We start from the raw sequence: 27,373 nt of genomic DNA on the forward strand, positions 1-27,373 counted from the left end.
ATTGGCCTGGCCCATCCTTGCATCTTTGTCTTCATCCACTTTCCTCCTCGCCTACTCTGCCCCCGTCATACTAGAAATCCCAGGGCCTTTGCCCATGCAGTTCCTTCGACTTGGATTCTTTTCCCTGTCCCTTTCGCGTGTATTTTTGTCATTCTGGTGGACCCAGCTTCCGCACTGCCGTCTTGGAGAAATCTTTCCTCGCCACCTCATCTCAAGCTACTCCTCCCCGTTATTTGCTCTCCTCGTGGCCTCTCGGTTCTTTCACAACACGGTTCACAATTTCTAATTGCTTGGTTACTGGTTTACTTTATCTGTCTTCTTCCCCACATTTCAAGCTTCCTGAGATCAGAGACCATGTCTGTTGCCTGCCACCACACAGCCAACACCTCGTATGGTGACTGTCACCCGGTAGGTGTGCAGCAACTGGTTGCTGTATGAGTGAAACACCTAAGTCAAGGTCCCAGCAACCCACCCTCTGGGACACATCTGCCCTCACACGGACGATCCAGCCGGGTCTCCGTTGGAGCATCTGTCCCCCGGAGTTCTCCCACTCGGGGGCTGTGTTCTGTTCAGCTCTGTGATCACAGTCTCTGGCTGTGACAGGCTCAGAGTCTAGAAATAGGAGACCTGGCTTAGAATCTGGCTTGGCCTCTTGTAACATGTCTCGGTTAGCCTTTGCTGTGTGACAAAAAAAAAAACAAAACCCACAACATAGTGGCTTAAAACAACAATTTATTATTTTCCATGACTTCATAGGTTAGCTGAGTGCTTCCTCTGCTGGTCACGCCTGGGCTCACTCAGCTGGAAGGTCCAGATGGCTTTCCTCATATGTGTGGCAGCTGGCTGTTGGCTGGGTGGCCTCAGTGCTCCTTCCTGAGGCCTCTCATCTTCCACTAGGTGAGACCAACATCCGGTCAGCATTCCAAGTCAGCAAAGACAGAAGCTGCCAGGCTCCTTGAGGTCTGGGCTTGGAGCTTGCACAACACTACTTCTGGCACATTCTATTAGTCAAAGCAAGTCATGAGACCAGCCTAGATTTAGGGGAGTGGAGAAATAGACTCCACCCCTTCGCAGGAGAACAGCAAGGAACTTCTGGTCATATTTAATCTACCACAGTAGGCTCTGAAGTCTTAGGCCAATGACCTAAACTCTCTGTGCCTCACTTTTCCCCTCTGGGAACTGGGTGGGTTGGCATCTGTTTTATAGAATTGTTTGTCAGAATTAAACAGATGATGCATGCAAAGTGCTTAGTACACAGCCTATCTCTTAGGAAGTAGCCACTGAATAGGAACCACTGTTATTAATATCATTACAGTAACTATAATGGGAACTTATCAAATATTGGATGGATGGATAGATGGACAGAAGGATTGATGGATGGATGGATGGATGGATGGATGGATGGATAGGTTGGTGGATGAATGGATGGATGGTGGATGGATGGATGGATGGAAGGATGGATACGTTGGTGGATGGATGGATGGATGGTGGATAGACGGATGGATGGGATAGATGGATAGGTGGGTGGATGAATGGATGGATGGTGGATAAATGGATGGATGGATGGATAGGTGGGTGTGTGATGGATGGATAAGTGGGTGGGTGGGTGGATGGGTGGATGAATGAATGGCTTTTGGCATTCAAAAAGCCTATAGTCCCAATGACTTACCTGGTGATGAGAGGTCACCTCATTTCATGGAGTTTAGAATAAACAGCAGCTCTTTGCTATTGAGTTCAAACACTCTGATTTCTAAAGAGACCTGACCTCTTTCTCAGTTTACTTTTTGTCATGTGTATTTGGGAAGGGAGGGAAGGTCAGGCAATTCTACCGTGGGCTTTGTGCACAAGAGATTATATACAGCTCACTCTAACTCCCTACCTCCACAGCCTTGGTTAAACGTAACCGAACACTAACCATTGTGACAAACACAGCCAAGCTTCCCAGTGGAAAGCTAAGCAGCAAACCACATGTGGTTGCAGCACAAGAGTCTGTTGACACACATTCCCCTGGGCGCCTGCCAGGGTGGACAGCGGAGAGGGGCTCCCCAGAGCCTGCCTCCCCTGAGGTCCTGCTTCAGGGACCCGGCCTACCCCTTGGAGCCAGAGCCTGTCCCCAGAGCTGCCCTGGGCAAAGGTGGAGCTGATCTTCTTGGGAAAGATGGCCTGTAAGAGTGTTCCGGCTCTGACGTTGGCCAGGTGAATTGTGAGGAGGTGGGGAATGTGACCACCTGCTTGTGATGTTTTTTCCTGCAGCAGCCTGACACTGGGTGTGGGGGAGGGCAGGGTGGGGAGGGCCCAGGGAAGTACAGTCGTTTGCTGGGGCTGCCGTGACAAACAACCGCAAACCTGGTGTAGAAAACAACAGAGAGTTAGCCTCTCACAGCTCTGGAGGCTAGAAGTCCAGACCAAGGTGTCAGCAGGGCTGTGCTCCCTCCGAGGGCTCTATGGGACAATCCTTCCTGGCCTCTTCCAGCTTCTGTGGCTTCCTGTAATCCTTGGCGTTCCTTGGCTTGTAGCTGCATCGCTCCAATCGCTGCCACCATCTTCACATGGCCTTCTCCTTGCGTGTGTCTTCTCTTCTTACGAGGACACCAGTCATTGGATTTAGGGCCCATGCTAACCTCGAATGACCTCATCTTATCTTCACGACATCTGCCAAGACCCTATTTCCAAGTAAGGTCACATTCCGAGGTTCTGTGTGGACATCGATTTTGGGGGGACACCAACCCAGTACGGGAGGTAAGGCAGAGGCAGACAGGTAGGGATGGAGAGAGTCCGGGACTCCAGGATTCCCTGCCCCAGCAGCACTGGGCCGTTTCCAAAGCCTGCTCAGGGGTCTCCTCTAGACTTGCCCTGCTGAGAGCAGACTGGCTTCCCAGTGTGTGCACCCTTAAACCTAAGGGGGTGCTCAGGACAGAACTTGAACTTTGGGGCTGGGTGCCTGTACCTGATTTATGACTTTTAAATCTGTAGACCTACAGTAGGTAGCTTTCCATTTCTACTCTTGCCCTGGGCCTGGCACAGGTTACAGGCTACAAGTTGAGAAGGAGGCATCTGGAAGCCTCTGGACTGAGTCCAAGAATCACCCTTGGTCCATCACTTTCTGAATTATGTCACGTCTGTGCATGCCTGCGTGTGTGCATGTGTGTGTGTAACTTGTTTTTGTCGATCTCCCTCACAAGCATATAAGCTTCATGAGAACTGGGACCTTTTCCTTCTCATCTATAAAATGGGATTAATAACAGTCACTGCTTTGTGGGGCTGCTGGAGGAGCAAGCGAGTGGATGGGCGAGAAGCGCGGAGTGCAGGACCCGGTCCGCGGCGAGCACACTGTGAGTTTCGCTCAGGTTGCTGTTGGTCACCTCTGGAGCCCCAGCACAGGGGACAGTGCCTGTGAGGCACTAGAAACTCTTTGTGGAATAAACGATGGGACAGCTGCGGATGCAGGGAGCTGCGTGCTCCCCAGCTCCCAGGCTTGCTGACTTTGTGCCTGAATATCGGGTGGGACCAAGGGGTTGCACGATTCTCAGAACATCCCCGGAGGCAAACGTGTTCCATCAGATCATCACCCAGCATCCTCCAGCAAGGCAATGAGGTCAGCTTGGCATTTTGAGACAACTCCTCTGGTCGCCAAGGGGAGCCCTATCGGAGTAGAGGGGTAAGAATAGACATGCGAGGACCAGGTGGCAGGCAGTTCTCGAAGGTCAAAGTTTTGAGAGATGAGGGCAGCTGGGCAGGGGTGGAGAGGTGGACAGGGAGAGAAGTAAACTGCTTCTGGGGCTGCGGAGGGGGTCGACAGGCAGGACTTAGTGAGGCTTGGATGTGGGAGTGAGGGGCGCGGAGGGCTCAGGGGTGACACCTGGTTTCTGGTTAGCACCACTAGTTTGTGGGAGGGGCTACCCCTAGGATGCGGGACCCCGGAGGGAAGGACCCTAGAGGGGAGGCTCTTGAATTCAGTTTTGGACAAGTTGAATTTGAGGGGCCACCAAGGAATCCAGCAATTAGACGGCCCAGGTTTGAATGCCTGAACACACACTGGCAGTATTATCTGGGCAGTCACCCTTCTGAGCCTCAGTTTCCCCATCTGCAAAGTGGAATACCACACCAGGTGATAAGGAGGCCCCTGTGTGGGACTATATGCAAATTGCCTAACCCAGAGCCACGCACGGCAACGAGAAAGTGCATGTCTGTATTACACTCTGCCAGTTAGAAGCAACAGACACACAGGCAAATTGGCTTAAACAAAGCACTTACTGTTCCTGTAACTAAAATCCAGGGAGTGGATCTGACTTCCCCTAAGGCTGGGCTGCACCTGGGGCTCAAGCCTTGTTGCAGGGACTTCATATCTCCCTCAGTCACCTTCCACGTGTGTTCATTGTGGTCGCCAGCTCAGCAAATCCAGGGGCAGGAAGGGAGACTTTTCCTATAGTTCTGGTAGTAAAGTCTCAAGGAAGATTCTGATTGGCCCAGCTTGTTCATGTGCCCACCCCAGAGCCAATCACTGTGACCAGGCCTGGGTCACATGACTTGCCCTGTGGCAGGCCTTCTCCGTTAGTGAAAGAGGGAAGCAGCAGCAGCAAAACCAGCAGACGCCCATCACATTCTCAGTCTGTCCAATGGGTGTTTTGAGATGGGAGCAGATGTGTGTGTACAATTTCTGGCACAATAGCCAAGACATGGTAGCAACCTAAGTGTCCATCGGTGGATGAATGGATAAAGAAAATGTGGTTTATACACACAATGAAATACTACTCAGTCTTAGAAAAGAAGGAAATCGTGTCATCCGTGGACACATGGCTGAAGCTGGAGGACATGATGCTAAGTGAAATAAGCCAGTCACAGAAGGACAAATACTACATGAGTCCATTTATATGAGGAATCTAAACTAGTCACACTCGTAGAAGCAGAGAGTAGAATGGGGACTGCCAGGGGCTGGGAGGAGGGAGAAAGGCAGAGATATTGGTCAAGGGGTGCAAAGTTTCAATTATACCCGATGAATAAGTGCTGGAGATCTAACACTCAGCATGGTGATGATAATTAACAACACTGCATCATATACTCATTTGGTTAAAAGGGTAGATCTTATGTGAAATGTTCTTATCATCAAAAATAAAAATCATAAAGATGGCAGGTGAAAACTCCTGGAGGTGATGGCTATGTTTATGGCATAGATCGTGGTGATGGTTTCCTGGGTGTCTACTCATTGTCAAACTCATCAAGTAGTAGACACTAAATACATACAGCTTTTTGTAAGTCAGTCGTACCTCAATAGAGTGGTCTAAAAAATAAGTTTCAGTTCATAGTGGTTCTTTGCATTGGGGTTCTAGAGGTGGAACACAGAATGGCCCTCCACCATGCCCCTACCATCCATGTGTGTTTTAACGTCCTTTACAAACGTGGTCTCCACCCCAACCATCCCACTTTCAGTGGCATCCCCTTTGCCTCAGCCTCCTCCAGTCACCAAGCTTAGAAGATGGCCTGGGAGAGGAGAGGTCAGTTTTGGGGGGCCTGAGGCATCTCACCGGCCTGTGGCAGAGCGTCACGCTGTTGGCTATGGTCCACCACGAGCAGGCCCTGGCATCTCTGTCGCTGAGCCCAAACCGGTGAGCCAGGGACTCCCCATCCTTCCGGGGGAAATTCCAGGACCTCTGGCGTCCCCCAACAGCCTGCGCTCCAGAGAGAGGCAGACAAGATCAAGAGAACAGGTTTTGCAGAGTTAGACAAAGACCTCTGCGGTTCATAACGTCAGCGAGAAAATTCCAAAACCCCGGGGCGAGCTGCGTTGTGGATGCTCCTTTCGGCGACCTGCTTCTGATTGGAGCTGACCGGGCCTCCCTGCCAATCAGCATGGGCGCTGCGAAGCCCGGAACTTTACAGCTTAGCAACGAGAAATCTGGACGAACTCTGGAAGTAATTTAAGGAAAGGGGAAGAAAAACACCAAGAAGGGAATTAGTAGCCAAATAATCAGGCTGCAGACTTTTATTATTACCTTTGCGGCCAAGGCAAGTCATGAACATTTCCAGCATTAAATTACAAGCAGAGAGGAAACCAACCAGCTATCTTGTCTCAAATTCTGGGGCTCATGTTTTGTTTCGTTTTTTCCCTGAGCTGGTACTAGAGCAGCAATGTGAACAGAGCCAAGAAATAGTGGACAGAACAGGTATAATAAAGAAAAAAACCTCTCAATCCTGGCTGCCATCTCTCCCTCCAGGAGCCTCTTGACCAGTCTTTTTCTGGAATCATCTTCTATCACGTGACATCATGGATACCAGCCTGTCTGAAATGGGAACTGGGTGTCAGGGTGGCTATAAAGGGTTTCTGTGATTTCGGCTGGAGGCCGGGTCGGAGGTGACGGTGGCATTGGTTGGTCCATGGGATGACTACTTATGGAGCATCATTCATGTGTCACTGCTGAGTCAGGGGCTGTAAAACAGAAATGAGCATCACATATTGGTCCTTGCCCCTGTGAGCTGACAGTTCAGCCAAAGGTAAGGGAGACTAGATATTAATAATCAGTTAGTTATACAAATAGCTATGTGATTACAATTGCGCCGATTCTGTGGAAGGAACAGGGTATGTGGGTGCGTGAGGGGTATAATTAGGTCTCTGGCTATCCCAGTCCTGCGTGGAATGTCGTAGCAGTAGGGTGGGTTCAAGAGGAGGCTGGGCAGCTGAACCGGGCAAGCCCAACAAGGGGGCCTCCAGGGCCTGCAAAGTTTAGAGTTTGTCCTAAAGCAACTGGAAAAATGAGAAACCATTTAGGTTTTGTAAAATGGGGCATGGGATAATTCAATTTGCAATTCAGAGAGGGCGTGCTGGCTGCTGGGGGAAGAACAGACTAGAGAGGCACAAGGAAGGATGTGGGACGATGGACCACTCCGGAGGCTGCTGAGATAACACGTGGACGGTACCTCCAGGGGACCACAGGCATGAAACTTCAGCACTTCTCTGGGGCCTTGTTGATGGTTCTCGTCAGCCAGCTCCATCCCAGGGCCTGATGTCCTGGAGAACATCCATTAAGACGCCTCATCATGAGACAGCGTGACCAACTCATCCTGCTTGGCCCAGAACTTTCTTGGTTTTAGCATCAAAGTCCCCGGTCCCAGGAAACCCCAGGATGGCTGGTCACCTCACTCTAGGACAGGATTAAATGGGGCAGAAGAGCCAGGCTCCCTCACCGCATGGGGCTTCCCTGCACCTTCTCCCCAAGCAGCTGGGACACAGATTCAGCTGCTGATTCGCTGTGTGGCCCAAGACAAGTTACTTGGTCTCTCTGGGCCACTGTTTCCTAGTTTGCAAAATAGTTTGACCTGGAGAGCCTGTTGGTCTCTTGGCAGTTCTGATTTCCTGGCCATGCCCCGGCATTTCAAAGCTTACTCAGTGCAGAGGGCCAAATACAGAGGCCAGGACCATGTACCCACAGTGCAGCCTCGGGCAAGGTCCCTCACCTCTTCATGCCTCGCTGCCGTCTCCGTAAAATGGGAATAATAGTACTCCCCTCATGGAAATGTGAGCACTGAGTTAAGGGAAATTATTCTGTGCATTTGACACAGCTGGATCCTCGGCAGTTGGAGAATGTGGATGTTCAGGTTAACAGGAAGTATGATTGAGAGTTACGACATCTCCTAAGTAGTTATTGCCAGTTTTCAAAAAATTAGGATGTGATTAAGCACCCTTACATCTCAAGTTTTATGATACGTACTTTATCACAGCACTCACACTCTCTTAAGATGGCCCTTCACCTCCGAGTGTCTATTCCACGAGGTGGACACTAGGTCCTTTTTGCCACTGTAATAAAGATTTATTGACTTAGCAGAGGTCACATCATGCCCATTTTACACGGGAGAAAATTGAGGCTCAGGATGGCTGAAGGTCTTGCCGTTAAGTGGTAAAGTTAGAATTTGGGCTTGAATCTGATTCAGGGTCCTGTTCTCGCCACTAACTGGCCTCTGCTAGTTGGGGTTTCACAGGGAGGGCAAGAGGGATGGGGAAGGGGTGCAAGGAGGCACATGTGGTGAGGGGACCATCTATTCCTAAGATTCGATTAGGAATTTCCCAAAGGGGGCAGCGATGGTGGGCCTGGCATGACACTGGCAGCCTGGCCTGATCCTCATGTGGACAGGAGCCTTCTGGATGCTGCTTTCTCACCTCACTGGTTGCCGTGGAGACAGGAGGGTGTGTGTGTGTGTGTGCAATGAGATGTATCTGAAACCTGCTACCCAGGCTTGCCCCAGAGATGCCAGCAGTGGGTGGGCAGACCAACCCCAGACCCTTCAGAGAAGGGAAGGAAAAGGCTGGTCTTTATTTTTATTATGAAAAATTTTAAGCACACACAAGAGTAGAGTATACGGTACAATGAACCCCAGCCTCAACAATCACCAACTCTTGGCCAATCGTGTTCCATCTATCACCACCCCTCCTCCCTCATCGCAGATATTTAGAAGCAAATTCCAGGCAGCAATTATTTTTTTTGCAAGCATTTTAGTGTATGACTCCAAAAAAAGGGAGGGGGGGATTTTTATTTATTTATTTTTTTTGCTTGAGGAAGATTCGCCCTGAGCTAACATCTGTGCCAATCTTCCTCTATTGTACGTGGGTCACCGCCACAGCACAGCTGACGAGTGGTGTAGGTCTGCGCCTGGGATCCAAACCTGTGAACCTGGGTGGTCAAAGCAGAGTGCACGGAAATTAACCACTATGCCACAGGGCTGGCCCCAGGGGGAGGAATTTTTTACACCACCATCACCCCTACTAAAACTAACAGTAATGCTTTAACATCAGCATATATCTAGTCAATGTTTAAATTTCTCTGGTTACCTCATAAATGTTTCCTTTACAGTTTGTTAAAATCAGGATCCATATATGGTTCATCCATTGCAATTGGTTGATATGTCTCTTACATCTCTCTCAACCTATAAGTTCTCTCTCCTTCCTTTTTTCTTTTTCTTTCTTTTTTTTTTGTGAGGAAGATTGGCCCTGAGCTAACATCTCTTGCCAATCTTCCTCTTTCTGCTTGAGGAAGGTCATCGCTGAGCTAACATCTGTGCCATTCTTCCTCTATTTTATGTGGGATGCCACCACAGCATGGTTTGGCGAGCAGTGCTAGGTCTGCGCCCAGGATCTGAACCTGCGAACCCTGGGCCTCCAAAGTGGAATGAGCAAACTTAGCCACTATGCCACCAGGCTGGCCCCTCCCTCGCTTTTTCTTACTTGAAGACTCTGGGCTGGTTGTTCTGTAGAGTGTCCTACAGTCTGGATTTGGCTTACTGCAGCCCCATATTAGTGTCACACATGTCCCTTTCCCCCCTGTATTTCTTGTAAATAGTAAGATCTAGAAGCTCACTTAGATTCACGTTTGTTTTGTGTGTGTGTGTTTGTCTGACTACTTCCTAGTGGCTGTTTTGCATTTCCATTTGAAGGCACTTGATGTCTGGCTGTCCCTTTGTGATGTCGGCAGCCACTGATGCTCACCGGCTATATCCATTAGGGGTTGCAAAATGGTGGCGTACTAATTCGATCCTTCTGTCCTTGTTTGTTAGCTGGAATACTTCCATAAAAAGAAACTTTACTTTTCAACGTTTGGTTACTGTAAGGTATGGTTCATACAAGAAAGGATAAATGCTTGATTCTCTCCCTTTAATTGACAATTTTCAAAATAATGAGTTGGGGGGCTGGCCCCGTGGCCAAGTGGTTAAGTCTGTGCGCTCCGCTGCAGGCGGCCCAGTGTTTCGTTGGTTCAAATCCTGGGCACGGACATGGCACTGCTCATCAAACCACGCTGAGGCAGCGTCCCACATGCTACAACTAGAAGGACCCACAACGAAGAATATACAACTACGTACTGGGGGGCTTTGGGGAGAAAAAGGAAAAAATAAAATCTTTAAAAAATAATAATAATAATAATGAGTTGGTTTCCCAACATCCTCCAAAGATGACCAATGGGTTTGTTTCTCTCAGTGACAGTGTGAACTCATAGATTTGGACGTATATGACATGTTTCAGTCCACTGCAATTATTATTCTTGATGCTCAAACTGTCCCATCTTTGGCCCGTGGGAGCCTCTTCCTGCTGTCCCCTGCATCCTTTTTGACATGACCCCAGAAGTCTTTGACAGCTGCCATGCTACCTGGGTGACAAGATGTTTCAGGCTCGTCTTGCACATTTCCTGCCTCAGACCCAGAATCCGCTGAATCTCCAAAGAGCCCTGATTCCTAGTTAGAAGTGGCGTTTAGAGACCATAATCTGGGTGCTGGGGGTGCTCATGCTATGAACTGCTCATTATTTCTAACCTTTTCAGTGGACGGAGCTAGGAGATACATGCTTTATTTCGTAAGGCAAAACATAGCATGAGTTCACACTGATGCTTCCAGTTCGATTTGGGACTGGAGGTTTTTCCCTTTGTGATCCTACCTCCTCATCTCCTTTCTTCCACGGCAGTGTGACAAAGCCTGTTTCTAAAGGCAGAGCTCCTCATCGTGTCTCCCTTCAAGCAGGAAGCATGTGACAAGGCGCTTAAGTCTTCCCCTCAGAAATGAACTTGAGCTCTCTGTTGAGGAGGTTCAGAAGTGGCCCTGGAGGGAGCCCCATTGCAGGTACTGAAGGGACCACATTCTATGGCAGATGTACCAGCTCCTTCCACCAGCCTGTGTGTGGATCCTCTCATCTAGCTGCTCTTGATTCCGGCTGCACATCTGAGTCACATGGGGAATCAGAAAAACCCTCATGCCTGTCCCCACCCCCACCATCACAATGAAGTCAGGATCTCTGGGGCTGAACCCTAACATCATATTGTTTTCAAAGCATCCAGGTAATTTTAATGTGCAGCCAGGATCAGAATCACTGCTAGTCCCTGCTTTTCAGCCAAAGCAGAAGAAGGAAGAGAGGGTAATCCTAGAATAGGTGGCCTTGGGACCCCGTTAGCTTGGTTTTGAACTCTGGCACTGCCAATTTCTACCTGTGGGATCTGTGGAACAGCACTCGTCAACAGAACTTTCTACAGTCATCGAGATGGCCTGTATCTGTGCTGTCCAATGTGCTAGCCGCTGGCCATGTACAGCTAGGGCACTTGAACCAGTTGTTAGTGCTACCTAGGAAGCGAATATTTAGATTTTTAAAATTTTAACTAATTTACACATAAATAGCCACAAGTGGCCAGTAGCTACCATCTTGGACAATGCCACTCTGGAAAATTACCTAACATCTAGGAGCCTCATGTCTATAAAACAGGGCCTAATAAAAATTACTTCATTGGGCTGTTGTCAGGATTAGAGGTAATGTATATTAAGCATCTGGTGCACACAAGGCATTCAGTAAATTGCAGCTTATTTTCCTTATTAACGTCAGCCCGTCATTCTTTAAGGAAAAAAACCCAAAAGCTCGCCTGGAAAACAAGTGCTCAGAAGCACCCCACCACAGAGACTGAAAATTCTAAGCTGTTCCAGAGAAACTCTCGGAAAATATTCCTTAATTGCAGAAGTTCAATTGCAGCGGGAGGTTATCAGTTGCAAGGGCTGTATTTCATTACAGATCTAGCCGCAGCTCAATAAATTAAGCAGTCACTCAAAATAACATGTTGCTTTAATCCCCTCTTGGAACAATTTCAAGTTGTTTGGTTTTATATTAGCACAGCCCTTGAAAGGCGACTCACACTGGCCTCGTTTCTTTTTCTCTCAATTCATCAGCCCCTCTGGATATAGCTTTCCATCTCCTGACTCACAGGAGAGAGGATTCCAAGCTGAGCAGACCTCCTTTTGTCAAAACCGGAGCATCTTCCATCCTCTGGCCTTTCTGCGGCCCACGTTTCATTTGCTGAAATTACTGGCAGGTTTCTCCGCAGCTAAGACAGAAAGAGACAGCTCTTAGCAGCCCAGTTCTGGATGTGTGAAGCTGACTCGCGGTGGCTTTTCCATTTCCATCTTCTCTCTAGTGGTTTATAATCTCAGAGGAGAATTTCGTTTCCCCTAGAAACTTGGCACCCGAGGTGTCAGCCTGGGAACATATTTGTTTGTGTAAATTAAAAGAAGAATATGTTTTGACCATATTTAAGTTCTAACTGCACTAAAGAAATAAATACTGAGTTGCATAACGCTTCTTGCTGCACGGTTCTGGCTCACCTCCCCAAACTCTGTCTTTGTTTATAAAACCCAAACTAACGAGAGCTCTGGACGGCTTAGCACCTCAGAGAGCCACAGGGACAACCTTGGAGGCCATGTCCACCCCTACCCAGGCCACAGGGAAAGTCCACTTACCTCATTTAGGATTTGCTTCCCCTGACACACCGCGTCCTTGCCAGGTTGGGCGAGGGTGCTGGAAACAGCACGTACACTGTTGATGGGCGTGTGAATGATACAACCTTTTGGAAGAACACTGGGAAGTCGCTGTAGAAATTAAAAATGCACCTATCCTCTCACTGAGAAAGACCACTTCTAGGAATGTATCCTGTAAGTCTACTTGGACACATGCCAAAAAATATATATGTTATAACAGCAAAATCCTCGAGTTACCTGAAACGTCAGCCAGTGAGGGACAGGTTGGGTATGGTGCCATGCTACAAGGCTTTAAAAAGAAGGCGGTGGGTCTGAGGGCTGTCGTGTCTTCAGGATATATGGGAGCACACCCGATTTTCTTAACGTTATGAGCAGAGAAAGTGCAGGCACTCGAAAATGCTTAGAAAATTTATGACGATTATGCCAACCGCATACAGTAGCTACTTTTCAGAAAGTGAAATTGGAGTTCGAGAAAAATTGCAAAGGCGCTCCTTTATTTCCCACATTTTTCTCTTCTGTACTATTTTTTATTTACCATAAGCACGGTATTATTTTTAAAAATCAGGATAAATAAAAAACATAAAATGGTGTTTGAAAAATCATTTCCACACTCGGATGCGAGCAAGATAATACAACAATAATACTCTTTTTGTTAAATATCTGTGAGGCCAATGCAGTAGTGGTGGGAATCTGCTTTTCTGGTCTTTATGCAAATAACCACTAAGGGCTGGATAGATTGAAAGAGAAATGTGAAAAAAGAGATGTGAAAAACAGAAAGGTATGCCCACCTTCCAGTTCCTGGAACCCGTGAATATGACCTTATATGACAAAAGAGGTGATCCAGTTAGGGATCTGGAGAGGAGTTTGTCCTGGGTTATCTGGATAAGCAGTAAAAGCAATCACATGCCTTCTTCTAAGACAGAAGCACAGACAGACACAGGGAGAAGAAGAACGTGTGAAGATAGAAGCAGAGACTGGAGTGATGTGCCCACAAGTCATGGAGCCACCGGAAGCTGGAAGAGGCAAGGAACAGATTTTCCCCCGGAGCCCCTGGGGTCAGTGCAGCCCCGCCAGATTTTGGGTTTCTAGCCTCCAGAACTGTGAAATAATAAATTCCTGTTGTTTTAAGCCACTCAATGTGTAGTAATTTGCTACAGCGGCCCTGGGAAACTCACACGTCACCTGACTTTCCTAACACCTGGAAAATCCATGGAGCGCATAGGTTCTTTAAGAAACAAGTTTGCTAGAACTGTGGTTTGGTGAACACAAAGCATTCATTCATTCATCCATTCATTCCACAGATAGGTACTGAGCGTCTACCGGGTGACAAGCACAGTTCTAGGTGCTGAGGATACAGACAGCAGAGAAGAAAACAAAGATGCCTGTCCACCTGGAGCTGACATTTCAGTGAGAGAGAGAGTAAGTAAAAGAAATGGACCACAGAGAAGGAGCGATGGTGGTGGAGGGTGCTAAAGAGGACAAGAAAGCATGGAAGAGGGACAGGGGTCGAGAAGGGGACTGGGAGAATGCAGTTCCCGGGGGAAGGTGACTTTGGAGTAGAGGCCTGAAGGAGTGAGGGAAACAGCTCTGTGTCTACCTGACGCGGGAGTCTCCAGCAGAGGAAACGAATATAAACTTGACCCTCCGAGGGACCACTGGTTGGACCAGAATAAACAGGAATGAACACCCCTGTCTCCCCTCCTCCATCCTTCCCTGCCTCCCGCCCTCCCACGCTTGCTGTCTCCCTGCTGCGCGCCAGCACCCGGGGGTACGAAGATGGGGGAAGCCCGGGTCCCCATGCTCAAGGTCCCCACTCATGGGGGAAACCAGTCAAACAAAATCATTACAAATATAACATGGGGGGCATCGGAGCAGCGGCCGGGACAAGCAGCACGCTCCGCCCATGGTGGAGAGCGCAGCAAAGAGGAGAAGGGGGTGTTTTCGGGGTGAGGTTGGGGAGACGGAGGCAAGCAGGAATAGGGTGGAACCTGAAGTCCAAGAGCAAGTGTTTAGCTCTGATTCAGTGGGAAATTAATGGGGGGATGGAGATGTGTCTGACGATGCTTTTATTCTCAAGTGCTGGAGGCACAGCCCGGGGAGAATGAGCTCTGAGGCTGACCTACCCCTTTTAGTTTCACACAATCCACGAAGAGGGAAACAGTCCCACGCCCTAAACTGGGACGTGTTGGGCCGCGCAGAAACCAGAGTTGATCGGACTGAGGCAAGATGGGGATTTAATTCACTCGGGGAGCTACGGTGAAGAAAGGGAGAAGCTGGGCTGCTCTTGGACGCAGGGCTGGAAGGCTGTGGGGTCACAGGGCAGCGCACCTCTCTCCTACTCCCCTCCCTCCACCCTATCTCTCATCTCCCCCGCCCTTTGTGCCTGGGGTCTCTGGGGTCACAAGCAGCTCTGGATGCTGAGGGAGAAAGCGGCAACCTTTTCCCAGCTGCAGTAAGGACCATCCTGGATTGGCCACGCTTGGGTCACGTGACCACACTGGACCAATCACTGTGGCCCGGCTCAGTGGTGGGCTGCTGCGATTGGCCACATTGGGTCACGTGTCCCCACCTGGACCAATTACTGTAGCAGGATGGAGGCCGTGAGTGGCCATCTTTGGCCGTAGGCCCACTGGGTGTCAGGTCTGTTACCGGAAGTGGGGTAGAAGGTGCTGGCAGAAAAATAAGAGAAAAAGCAGAGCCACCTACCTCCTCTGGAGCCTTCTCCTGGCTTTGCTGCTTCTAAGCTCACTGCTGAGACCGACCTCAGTCCTAAATTGGGCTTTGCTTTGAGATCCACGCTGGCTGTCTACAAACCCGGAAGCTGCGAGCAGGTTTACTCAGACCTGTGGCTGTGGTTGTTTTTAGCAATCATTACATTATTTTAATCAAATTTAAAATGTTTTGTTGTTCATGTTTGGTTTATGATTGCCTCTCCCGGCCTTAAGAGTAGGAACTGGGTCTGTCTCGTCGGTTACTGTATTGATCATGGCCGGCATACAGCCCCGTCGTGTACCATAGGCATTCAAATAACGGAATGAATGAATGAACATTCCTTCACTCATTGAGAACCCCGCGGAGAACAGGGGGGAGTGCAAATCCTCGTCTGTGCCTTCCTCACTGAGTCCCCGCCCGTCCTTCCCAGTCGAGTTGCACACCGCTTCATGACGAGGTTCTGTTAGTGCAAGTACATCCTTGGGTGCCATTCCAACACACTGTGGGCTCTGAGTCTCTGGGTGGATTCTTGGGTGGAGAGTCTAGATAAGCGCAGGAACTAAGGTTCCTCTGGTTGGTGGAGACCATCCTTGGAGAAGGCTAGTGGAGCTCTGTCTGGGAGGGGCTGGGTGCCACACTGGTTGCCAAGATGTGCCAGGGCCACCTGCCTCTCCTGGGCATCCCTGCTGCGCGTTGGTTGCTAACCAGCAGCCCTCTGTTCTGCAGACCGCAGCCTGTCATTCGCTGTGACACCCGAGCACGCTCAGAGCCCAGGACAAAATGGTGTGGCCAAATAAAACAACTGCAGGCTCTTAGGGAAGAAGGCTTAGTAAGACAAGTGGCTATTTTTTAAAAGTACTTACAACCCACATGTCAGCTGGGGTCATCTTATTTTTAGAGATTCAAATGAAACGGGCTTGAACCCTGTCCCGAGTGCCATGGGAGACCCAAACTTTCCTTGGAACGTTTCCAGGGATTGGGGGTAAGGGGTCCTTGTCTCTCCCAGATGCCCACGGCTCTACATTCCTGTGTCCAACACATCCGTGCTGCTAGGGCACCCTTTGGCCGGGCCTCATGGGCACGAGACCTGGGCCGTGCACAGGGCCCAGGTTTGGTATACTGCTCTGCTGTCGTCATCTTGCACTCCTCGATAATTTCTGAACAAAGGGCTCCGTATTTTCATTTTGTAAATTACACAGCCCGTCCTGCATCACTCAGGAGCTATTCCTTTCCCACCCCACACTGACCCACTCTCGACTCTGCCCCAACTCCTCCATTCTCCCCAAACTCCATCTGCCCAAGAATATGGGTGTAGACGACTTGGAACAAAAGCAAAAGTTGACCTCTGAGCCAAGCGAACAAGACGGGCAGGGTTTGAAGCGGCTTCAAACTACTCAGTGGGTAACAACGGTGGAGAAGGGGAGGGGGTGAAACAAGCCCAGAAGAAGGGCGATCATCGCTGAGCCTGGATGATGGCTACGGGGTGCTCCTCACAGTATTTTCTCTACTTTCAGTCCATCCTACAAAGCTGAAAAACACAGTATAAAACGTGCCTCTGGCACTTCCTCAAAATGTTAAAATGGAGTCGCCCTATGACCCAGCAATTCCACTCCTGGGTATATACTCAAGAGAAATGAAAATGGACGGCCACACAAAAACTCACACATGAATGTTCATAGCTGCATTATTATAATAGCCCAAAATATCATCAACCCAAATGTCTATCAAGTGACAAAGGGATAAATAAAACGTGAGTGTTATTCGGCCATATAAAGAAGTGAAGTTCTGACACGTGCTACAATATGGATGAACCTTGGGAACATAACGCTATGCGAAAAAAGCCAGGGGACCCTGGTGGTATTGTGGTTAAGTTTGCACGCTCTGCTTCAGTGGCCCAGGATTTGTGGGTACAGATCCTGGGCACGGACCTACACACTGCTCATCAAGCCATGCTGTGGCAGCATCCCGTATACAAAATAGAGGAAGATTGGCAATAGATGCTAGCTCAGGGCAAAGCATCCTAACCAAAAAAAACACAAAACAATAAAGAGATTTGAAAAAAACCAGCCAGTCACAAAGGACCACATCCTGTATGATTCCATTTACGGTCATGCACCACATAAGGATGTTTTGGTCAATGACAGACCACATATGCAATGGTGGGCCTGTAAGATCAGTACCATAGAGCCTAGGTGTGTAGTGGGCTGTGCCATCTAGGTTTGTGTACCTATACTCTGTGATGTTTGAACAATGATGACATCACCTAATGACACATTTCTCAGAACGTATCCCTGTCGTTAAGCGACACGTGACTGTATATGAAATATCCAGAACAGGCAAATCTACAGAGACAGAACGATTAGGGTGGGTGACTGCTGTAAAGGTTACAGGGTTTCTTTTTGAGGTGATGAAAATGTTCTGAAATTGATTATAATGACAGTTGCACAACTCTGTGAATATACTCAAGGCCAATGAACTCTGCACTTTAAAGGGGTGAATTGTATGGTAAGTGAATTATATCTCAATCAAACTGTTTAAAAAAAAAATCATGCCTTCCCCCACCCCTCCTGCCAGGAAGCCCTGGGCTCCAGCCTCCTGCCTCTGGGAAATGTCCTCTCTCGCCTCCACTCTCTCCCTGCATGCCAGCGGTCTCTGCTCTGAAATGTAACTCAGTCACCTCCCAGGTGACTCACACTGCCAGGGCCATGTTCTTCCTAATTGGAAGGCAGCTTTGGGCCTCTGCCACAAGGGTGGACAAACCATAACCTGTGGGCCAAACTTGGCCCACTTCCTGTTTTTGTAAATAAAGTTTTATTGGAACACACAGCTATGTCCATTCCTTTACGTATTATCTGTGGATGCTTTCTTATTACAACAGCAGAGTGGAACAGCTGTGACACAGACTGCACGGCCTGCAACGCCTAAAATATTTAGTATGTGGCCCTTTCCAGAAAAAGTTGGCTGACCCCTGAGATGGAAGATCCAGGCTTGAACCCCAACTCATCACCTGGCGGGTGTGTGACCTTAGACAAGTCAGTTCCTCTCTTTGGCGTGTTTCTTAAGTAGGCAGTAGCTCATAACAGTGCCTGCCTCATACGTCACTTGAGCAACTAAAATGACTTCCTGTGTGTCAAGTGCCTAGTCCATATACAGCACTCAATATATGCTGGTGGTTATGATGGTTGTTAGAAAATGAGGGTAATTCCTACTTCACAGGGTTATCTGAAGCAATGGAGATACAGCCTGTGAAATCAGCAGGCAAAAACATACAAATGTTTATTATTGTTATAAATATTTTAAAGGCTTTGAGATGATTCTTTGCTTCTTAGTCATATTTATCATTTGGAGCTTTGAGAATGTAGAAGAACTCTAATTTCAGAGGAAAAAGGACCTTTAATCCAAACCCTATCATTTTTTTTTTTTTTTTTTGGTGAGGAAGATTGGCCCTGAGCTAACATCTGTGCCAATCTTTCTCTATTTTTTGTATGTAGGATGCTGCCACAGCACGGCTTGATGACTGCTGTGTAGGTCCACACCCAGGATCCGAATTGGGAAACCCCACCTGCTGAAGCGGAGCATTCAAACTTAACCACTACACCACCAGGCTGGCCCCCAAACCCTACCATTTAACAGTCCAAGAAACTGTGCCCCCGCCCCTGGGCTGGGACTTGAACTGGCCCAGAACTACAACCTGCGTATTCTTTTGGCTGAACTCTGCATCTTTCTTAACACCAGGCACTCAGGAATCCAGGCCCGCATGTCTTTAAATATTTCTGTTGTCTCCGGGCTCCCCACCAGAACCTGTTAAACAGTAATCGGTTAAAGGTGTTGGCACACAGGTTTGGGGCATGGGGAAGAGAGCCGTGCGTCTCCACGCCTTCAGGGGTTGTCCGGAAGCCTGCTGGGCCGGCCAGAGTGTACACTGCACCCCTGACGACCCGCTCTCCTGGAAGGGGTCATTTACGTAGGTTTGTTTCTGAGAGACAGCAGCCTCCCGTTCACCTGTTTTCACAACTATTAACTGAGCAGCTAATACAAGCAAGGCCCTGGGGACACGGCAATGAATGAGTCCCAGCCCTGCCCTCCCCGCCTGCCTTCCACTGGGGCCACAGACAAACAGGCACTTGGGCAGTTGAGCCCAGGAGAAAGGCTTCATATTCTTCCCAGGATTTCAGTCCCTCCATAAGCCCTGTGTCGATGATCTGGAAAATTCTGGAGCCGGCTGTATGACATATGGATGGGAGTCGTTAAGAGTGATGGCTTTGGACTAAGTCCGGTCTGGGGAGGACGGGCTCCATAATTTGCAAAATGAAAACTCGGGGCTCCTGTTTCCAAAATGATTGAGAATTTAAGACAACAGCAGAGCATTAAACCAAGTGCAGGGCCCACCACTGCAAAGCCGGCCCTGCATGGTGGCCCAACTCCTTTCCAGCTGGGGACCTGGGACAGGCCTCTTTATCTGCCTGAGCCTCAGTTTCCTCATCTGAACAAGATGGTAAGGGCATCGGAGGGGTGGTTGTGGCTCCTGAGAAAGCATGGCAAGCGCATGGCAGAGGGGATGGACCCCACAGCACTCCCGCTGTGCTCAGCCCGCCGTGACGGCCGCATTTCATCTTACAAGAGCGCGCATTTATTATTCTCAGAGAACAGCTAAGACTTACACAGCACACGGTCGATGCCAGGCGCTGTCCTCCATTCTCTACGGACGCTCGTTTATTTCATCCTCGCCGCAGCCCTACCATGTAAATACTCTCATTCTTGCACCTACAAACGGGGAAACTGAGGCCCAAAGAGGAGAGACCACTTGCCTGAGGTCACGCACCAGTCAGTGGAAATTCAAACACAGGACCTCTGGCCCCTGGGTCTGTATTCTTAACCTACCGTTGTGTCCCAGGAGGTGACACGTTGCTGACACACATACGTGCATACGCAGGCACGCCCCTGCCCTGAGATGCTAGCACCAGACGTTCAGGCTGGAATTTCCCCCATAACGCGGGATTCTTTCTTGCTCGCTCTTTTGTCCATCTCCCAGACTTAACTGGGAGCCCCATGAGGGCAGGGGCTGTCCTGCTCCCTGCTGTACCTCCGGCACCTGGCACACTGCTTAGCACACAGTAGGCCCTCACCCACCATGTGCCCAGTGAAGGGAGGCAGGGAGCAGGTGTCCAGCCAGCGCACCCTGATCCAGAACCCACAGCTGCACTTCTCAGAACTTCAAGGCTGCGTGACTTGAGAAGTTGCTTTTGGGGGATCCCACAGCTCAAGAAACGATCTCACCCGCTCCTGGCTTTTCTCGCCTGGGGTTCTCCCCACCGTGCGGGAGGAGAGGCCCTTAAGGGGCACCCGAGGACCCAGCCCCCACCCTGGCAGGCTGCAGGGGGGCGCGGCTTGTGCTCTGGCAGCTGGGCCAGCAGCTGTCTGCTGGCCTCTCGGTGCCCGCCCCAGCTGGCCAGCTGGGCCCCGATGCCACCCCCCACTCCATGACACAGCAGAAAGTGAAACCAGAGTCCGCCCCTGCTGGCTGCCTGCTGTTTCCCTGCAAAGCCACCCTCCCAGGGGGTGGGCAGGGAGCTGGTGCCGGGTGGCGCAGGGTGGCCTGTGGAAGGAGCGCCCCCCGCGTGTCCAGCGCCGCTGGGGCCCACTGCCCTCCGAGTGGGTGCTGTTTGTGAAGGATCAGCGCCCGATGGAGCCCTGTTAACCCCTCCATCTTCACACACAGCTATGGGACAGAGTTTGTTATTCTCCCCATTTCACTGAGAAAACTGAGGCCCAGAGAGGTGCCCTGGCCAGGAAGGAGGGCACTGGGTCATCGTGATCCTAAAATGAGACAAGTCAAAGCTAGGGGTCGGTGCAGGGCTGGAGGTCTGAGGGGTCTCCCTGGCGTCGGTGAGCAGAGAGGTGGGCCCCCTCCCATCCCCCCGAGAAGGGAAGACTTGTGACACTCAGACTGTCATGGTGGAGCCCTCCAGAGATTTGAATTAGCAACCCACCCATCTCCTCCCCACGCCAACTATGTGGATGCAAAAATCCCAAGACAAACAAGAATTCTTAAGTAAGCCGACCTATGAAACTTTGCAAACTGGCATCTTGATTTCTGCCCCATCCTCAGGCCACCTGTATTATTATTTGCTTAATGCTTTTCTTTCCAGCAACTCATCTATCTTTACCTGCATAAATTGGTATAAAAAAGGGCCTGTCTATCCCTACCCTAAACCGAAAACAAACCGCTTGCCATAAATAGAGATAAGCTGTACAAAGAAATACCTATGAGAATAATTTCCATCTTTAGCCAGGTACCACTTAAACTCATTGAGTAGATGTGCATATCAGACTTGGCAAACTTCTGTTCCAAAACGTGGGTTTCATGTGTGAGGAAATGGAGGCCCAGAGAGGTTGAGTCACTTGCCTGGGGTGACACAGCAAAAGAGTCTCAGAGTTCTGACTGGCTGATTCCAGAAACCGGTGCTTACACTGTGGGGCGACAGTCTCCCCTCCTGTCTGAACTGTCTCAGCACGTTAGGTGTGTATTAGTAAACATTAGCACCAACACCTCCCATGTTTAATAACTTGACTTCCCCATTTTCCAAGCAGCTTCAGAGCTTGCGTATCACTTGAGCTCATTATAATGTTGGGTACAACCAAGAACCCTTTGAGGCCAAGAGCATGGGGTGCTGCCCCTCCCTTGGCAGACAGGGAAACCGAGGCAGAGAGTGGGAAAGTGGCCTGTCTCAGGAGCAGGTGAGCAAGCCAGGACTGCCCAGGGCCCCCTGCCAAGGTGAGGATCCCAGAGGCCCCACTGGAAGGACCAGGCTGAACGGTGAAATACACCTGCCTCGTCAAACAGGTAACACTTGTTCCACTTTCCCCACCTCCCCCGACAAACCCCCAGAGCAAACGCTGACAGCAGCCACAGCTGCCCTGCTGTTCCCAGGCCTGATCTCCAGCATTCTGCCCCCGGAGGGCAAAAGGCATGTTGAGCCACCAGTGTCTGTGGATGGTGTCTTTTTACTTTTCGGGCAGTGAACAGTTCTGAGCTCTGAGGGGAGATGGACCCGGGACCAGAAGGGAGAATGTGGGGGAACTTCTTTCTCTCTTCTTCTAGTTGCTGGAGGCACTCAGAGCTGCCGTCTTCCCCGCGCGCCCGGCTGGCCCAGGGACCCCCGAAGAATACTGCAAGAGCAATAAGGATTTTTAGGGGCATTATGATAGTGGAATGGAAACACATCTGCCCCCAAAAGTCCCTCATTTTCCCTGCGGTAACGAGCCAGCCGGGCAGGAAGGGGTGGCTCTCAGAGTCCCAAGAGCCAAAACTAAAAAGGAAAAAGTGCGCAAAGTTAGAGGAACCTTTAAACCAAGCAATGCTATCACAGTGTATGGCGGCCCCACCAGGCTCCCCCAAGGCTGAGAATTACTGGCTGATCATTGGCTCAATGTGTCTCCACACAGTGGCTTTGATACGGCCGCCTCCGCTGTGCCAAGACAACCAAGACCTGGAAAACCAGCTTCCAAGGCTGATTCCCTAACACCAGGCAACTCTTAGGGACCTGGGACATTTCCCCAAGACCCCGAACGATGATTCCGAACTCTCATTAATGATCTAAGGGGACCCGGAATCCATCAATACCTCCTCCTCCGGAATGCAGGAAAGTTAATGAACCTGGAAACCCAGGGGAAAGTATCTGCAAAGCAAGCAGCTGTTTCCACGGCTGAAGGGCGAAGGTTTGGGTAGGGCAGCCTGGTGGTTAGTGCTGCTGCTGGGGCCAAAGGAGGAAATCACGGTTAAGGTCCAGGGTGCCCTCTCTCTGGTCCGGCCACTAACGATGGAGGATTAAGGCATCCAGGGCAGTGGCTCCCCCTGGCATGTGGCCTTCAAGGGCCCTGGAGGCGGGACCCCCATGCCAGCCAGCACCCCGGGCCTTGAAAGGGTTAACCCCTCCGCAGTTGCTGACACCGGAGGAGGAAGCTGCTCACTCAGCAAGCTGGCATATCGCACTGGGCCATCGAGAGGAGAGAGGGCCTGAAACAGCCTCTGTGAGTCCTGTGAATGGAGCGAGCTTATCGCCGTCAGGACGAAAACGGGGCGAACAGCCTTCCCGGCACAGAACCGGCTACCCAGGCACTCGCTGGCTCCTTGGCACCTGTCTCATGGCCCCAAAGCTCTGGCAGGGACTGCGGGCATCTGTGCCAGTGAGCACCCAGCCACCTCCACCAGGCCTGCGAGGGAGCGAGTCTACACTCGCCATGTGACAGCCGGCAATGGGCCGAGATCTCCTCTTTCAAGCAGCACCTAAAATATTCTCCGGGTGAACCTGAGGCTAAATATGGCATGGCCTACGAGTGCCCGGTCTGGACCTTTTAATGCCATTCTGATACAATCAGGAACCCACGAGGCGTTCTGGTGGCCTGGAGTCCAGTTATTGGGGCCAAGTGGGAGTCCCGTGGGATCGGCTGACTCAGGGCTGGGCGCAGCTTCCCTGAGCGGGCACATTCTGGGGCTGGGGCAGAGCCGGCTGCTGGCTGCATGCTACCCCGAATGCCCACCCCGTCCTCTCTCCGGCCGCCCCCCAGGGTGGCTCGGATGCAGGTCCCCTCATCTGCCCAGCAGGCCCTCTGATGGCCTCCATGCCTTCTCCCACTTCAAGGCTGCACCCCTGCCCTCCTGGCCCTGGTTTTCCTCACTGCCTGATGACAGAAGAGGGCTCAGCTCCCTGGCTGGGTGGGTGGGAGCCCCGCTGGCTGGAAAGAGGCGCAGACACACTCAGGGGTGTTGCACACGGGAGCTCCGATGTGTACGTGCTCTGTTGCTGGCCCCGGGCCACGCCCCCTCGGCCCATCCCAAAAGGAGGGATCGCAGCCCTGTTGTTGGAGAGCGGAGAGAGCTCTAGCCTGGGCTGCAAATGTACAGCTCTGCTCCAGAGCCTTCTAGACTCACATCTGCCCTTGCACAGGCGGATCTGCTCTGAGCTCGCAGGACGGCCACATCTGTCTCCCTCGGAGCATCTGGGAGGCACTGCTTAGCAAAGTGGGGTTCCTCCTCACCAGAGCCCACAGGGTAACCGGGATAGTAAACCCTGCCGCGTCTCTGGGGAGGCTGCCACGGGAGCCAAACATCCCCCTTCTAGCCAAGACATGCTGTGGGCCGGGCTCCAGGAGGAGAGACCCTTGGGCACCTGTCTGGGGCTTGTTGGGGCTGTGGGGGTGGCTCTAAGGCCACGTTCAGGCCTGGGCTGGCAGCGGTCCAGGCTGTCTCTGGCAGAGATGTCAACAGGCCTGGGTGCCGATCTCATGCATGATCCCGACAGAGCCCAGTTCTCTGCACGTCTCCGAGAAAGTTCCACCCCAGGCCGCACAGCGAACTTCCAGCTGCAGCCAGCACTCCTTTCCCTGCCGGGGCCAATTCGTCCAGGAAAGGCGAAATCGGCCCCCCTCTCCCCAACGCATTTTTTAAATGGCTTTCTTGTGACACCAACACCAGTTTTGATTTTCTAGGTGTGTCTCTCTTTCACGTGGTGGTGTAGCCATGCAGGGGCACTGAGAAAGTTTGCTCTGTGGTTCCTTAAGCTCAGATGTTTTCTATAAGGAAGATGAGGTAAAATCAGAAACCTTAAAGCTTTGTAAATCTGTGCTCATGCCCCCTACAACCAAGGACCCTGAGAACACAGCATCCCATGAGTGGCTGCTTTGAAAAGAGACCACGAGGAGGGCTGGGGAGCTCCGGGGGACGAAGGGACCCCAAAGTCCGTTCCTTCCAAACTCTCTCCAACATCCACGCTTTTGTCCAAAAAGCCTGCGTGGCCAGTAGGCCTGAAAAGTCTCGGGTCGTTTCTATCATGTTTGTGTCTGTGTTTTTCCTGGGGGTTTATTTTCACCTTGCTCCAAATACAAGAAGCCAAAAGAACTTTTTACATTTTCCCGAGTTTGGGACGCTGGGCAGGAAAGAAACTTCTAGCTGAAATGAACTCTGATCAACAATGTTTTATTCTGTTTGTGTATACACTTCTTTTCTGGCAAGTGATTCTAAGGCATGAGTTCGCTTTACTCTTCATCAAACTAATTTCTATCCTCCTGCCTAAAATAGCCGTATTTACTCCTCAATCCCAATTAAACCAGGGGGAGCAGATCTCCTGCTAGGAAGTGTACGTTTATCCGGCAAGACTCTCTTTTCTGTTCTTAATATAAGGTGGGGGGAGGAGAGGTTGTGCTGGGAAGCTAGAAATAGAGGGAGTGCTCCCTTGTAGGGACTTTTCCAACTCTCATTGGTTTGAGTCACAAACGCATGTTTTATTTTTAAGGAAGTATTAGTTTCATTGCAGTCTCACCTCTAAATATTTTCCCCAGGCTTTTTGATCAAAACATTTTTTCCCCATGGCTTGTGTATCATAAAGAACTAAATTCAAAGTTGCTATTTTTTTTTTCCTAAATCCCCACTTCTTTGGAGGGAAAAAATAGCAACTGCTTAATGAAATTTCACACACAGGCGAAAGGAGAAAAGCCCGAATGTATTCAGTGTATTTAGCAGTTCCACGTTGAGTTGGGGTTTTTTTCCTTATTGGTTGGGGGGTGGTGGGGAGAATATAAAAGGAGGCTGTGATTCTCTGCCGAATTAATGACGACTTCTCACTGCAAAGTACTGATTTATAATCTCTTCCCCATACTACTTTGCCTGTTTCCAGACTCGGTGGGGGGGGGGGGAAGTTTGCTAAATGTATTCATATTTACATGCACGGTTTCAGAGGGCTGAATATAAGAAATGCCTGTACTGTTGCGAATGCTTGCATGCGTTACAGCACTAAATTCTGTCTGATTTTCCACACTTAACAATTCCGTAATTTTAACATAGAGCTTCACCGCCTCGATTACAGCTCCGAATCTCAGTGCAACATTCAGCGTTCCGGCCTCGTTAATTCACGTAAGACACCCCATTTGGAGAAGTATCATTAAAGGCTAATTTGGTGAGATATCCTTCTTTAGCAAAGCAAATAGAAGCTGACAGTCAGCTCTCGGGTGCTATCATGGGGTGACGATTCAGCAAAAGGCAAACAATTTATTTCACAACGTGACAATCGCCCCTCGCCACGCTGGAATTGTGGACTCCTGAAAATTGTGCTGTTTCATCGTGACCCATAACAAAGAGAGAGAATTCTGGAAGTCAAGAACTGTTTTTGCCAAGGATTCGGGAGCACCAATGTCATCTGTGGGTACATGTGCCATGTCTTTTAAACACTGAATCTTATATCAAGGGCTCTGTGTTCACAAGTTTCGCAGGTACAGCTGGCTTTTCTATTTTCTGCGGTGAACAATTAGTTGAAATCTTGGTTTGCAAATAAATAAACTTAAGGTATGTGGATGTCTAGATAGGTTAAAACCGGAGGGCAGGGTGTGTGTGTGTGTAAATTAATACAACTTAATAAGGTTAATGTTCTGGGAGGGGCACTGGCCCCCCAACATCCTTCCCTTAGAAAATTCCCTGTGAACACCTATCCAGACTTTCTCATAAAAGGATTTAGAGCGAGACCGCAAAGAATTGCAAAGAAATATTGCAATTCCACGTGGAAGCAAGAAGAGAGTTCCTCCTTTGACAAATGCAAAGACAGACCTAATGCAATCAGGATTCACGATTTCAGCGGTGTTTGATTTTGGGGGTGTCACATGCTTTGACACAACCCATGTGCCACCCATTCCCACGACACCAGTCCGCTAGAACATCTCCTTAAACCACTGGGCAGAAAAAGAAATGTGTACTTTCGCCGTCTCGCATCTCATTTTGGCCTCCCAAGGAAAGAGGCCCTTGAAAACATAGCAGGTTCAACAAACTGAGAACACACACACCCTGTACACACGTATGGAAGAATATCACCCCCAAATGGCCTTTCACTTTTACCAAAAGTAGCAAACCTCCCCCCCCCTGTTTCTCCAACCGACTTTGAGCCTTGCAGCCCCGGGGGGGGGGCGGGGGTAGCTATGCCTTCACTCTCCAGGGACTGCTGGGGCCTGAATCCCTCGCTGTTTGGAATGACCCCAAAAGCGGGACTTTGTGGGCCAGTTGGATAAAACATAAACTCATCTCGCCCTCAAAACCCCGATTCTGGGACCACAGACTCGAAAACCTCCTTTCCCATTCCGGGTCCACCCTTTCGAGAACTCCCCTGCACAGCTCACAGCACCGGGACGGGCTGCCTCTGAGGCAGGATCTTGGAGAATCCTGGATAATTAAAGGAATCATTACTGGGCTTTCCTACAGGGATGACAGTTCAGCTCACGGCAAAGCCAGGGTCTCAGGGTAGGGAGGGGTGTGGACTTGCTCACCCTATGGGAGGATCTCTCCCCTCCCTTGCCCCGACTCCCACAGTCAGGCCTGATGTCTTCCCAGGGAAGACGCTGGGCACCCAAAATG

General features: G+C 50.2%; 1 protein-coding gene, 1 long non-coding RNA gene and 2 other non-coding genes across 9 annotated transcripts in view; 1 reads left to right on the plus strand and 3 right to left on the minus strand.

Moving 5' to 3' along the window:
- The window catches only part of PARN (poly(A)-specific ribonuclease), a 242,520-nt gene extending 216,202 nt beyond the window's left edge, over positions 1-26,318 (plus strand). For 2 of the 3 annotated variants that reach the window (XR_011424326.1, XR_011424327.1), the window contains 2 exons: positions 13,569-13,686; positions 25,842-26,318. Coding sequence is in view for 1 of the 3 variants with exons in the window: in XM_070230976.1 (XP_070087077.1) it covers positions 13,569-13,579 (11 nt within the window). In the remaining 2 variants the exon portion in view is untranslated. Of the gene's footprint in view, positions 1-13,568; positions 15,158-25,841 lie in introns of those variants that run through there. The other variant, XM_070230976.1, reaches the window with a different exon arrangement.
- Positions 716-20,290, minus strand: LOC106781558 (uncharacterized). Of its 4 annotated transcripts, none has more exons than XR_011424331.1 (6): positions 14,974-15,088; positions 12,250-12,378; positions 11,649-11,837; positions 6,181-6,424; positions 4,255-5,904; positions 716-893 (listed from the first exon to the last, which is right to left on the minus strand). It is a non-coding gene; the product is annotated as an uncharacterized lncRNA (long non-coding RNA). The 4 variants fall into 4 exon arrangements; XR_011424329.1 differs by having other exon boundaries at positions 716-3,642; XR_011424330.1 differs by lacking the exons at positions 716-893; positions 4,255-5,904 and adding an exon at positions 19,641-20,290 and having other exon boundaries at positions 5,951-6,424; positions 14,974-15,790.
- Positions 22,151-22,237, minus strand: MIR365-2 (microRNA mir-365-2). Its single transcript, NR_032930.1, has one exon. It is a non-coding gene; the product is annotated as a microRNA mir-365-2 (primary transcript).
- A 680-nt stretch (positions 26,319-26,998) lies between the features above and the next one.
- MIR193B (microRNA mir-193b) lies at positions 26,999-27,067 on the minus strand. The gene has a single exon (NR_032928.1). It is a non-coding gene; the product is annotated as a microRNA mir-193b (primary transcript).
- Positions 27,068-27,373: the final 306 nt, after the last annotated feature.

Source organism: Equus caballus, chromosome 13 (genome assembly GCF_041296265.1).
Source record: "Equus caballus isolate H_3958 breed thoroughbred chromosome 13, TB-T2T, whole genome shotgun sequence".
Lineage (NCBI taxonomy): Eukaryota > Metazoa > Chordata > Mammalia > Perissodactyla > Equidae > Equus > Equus caballus.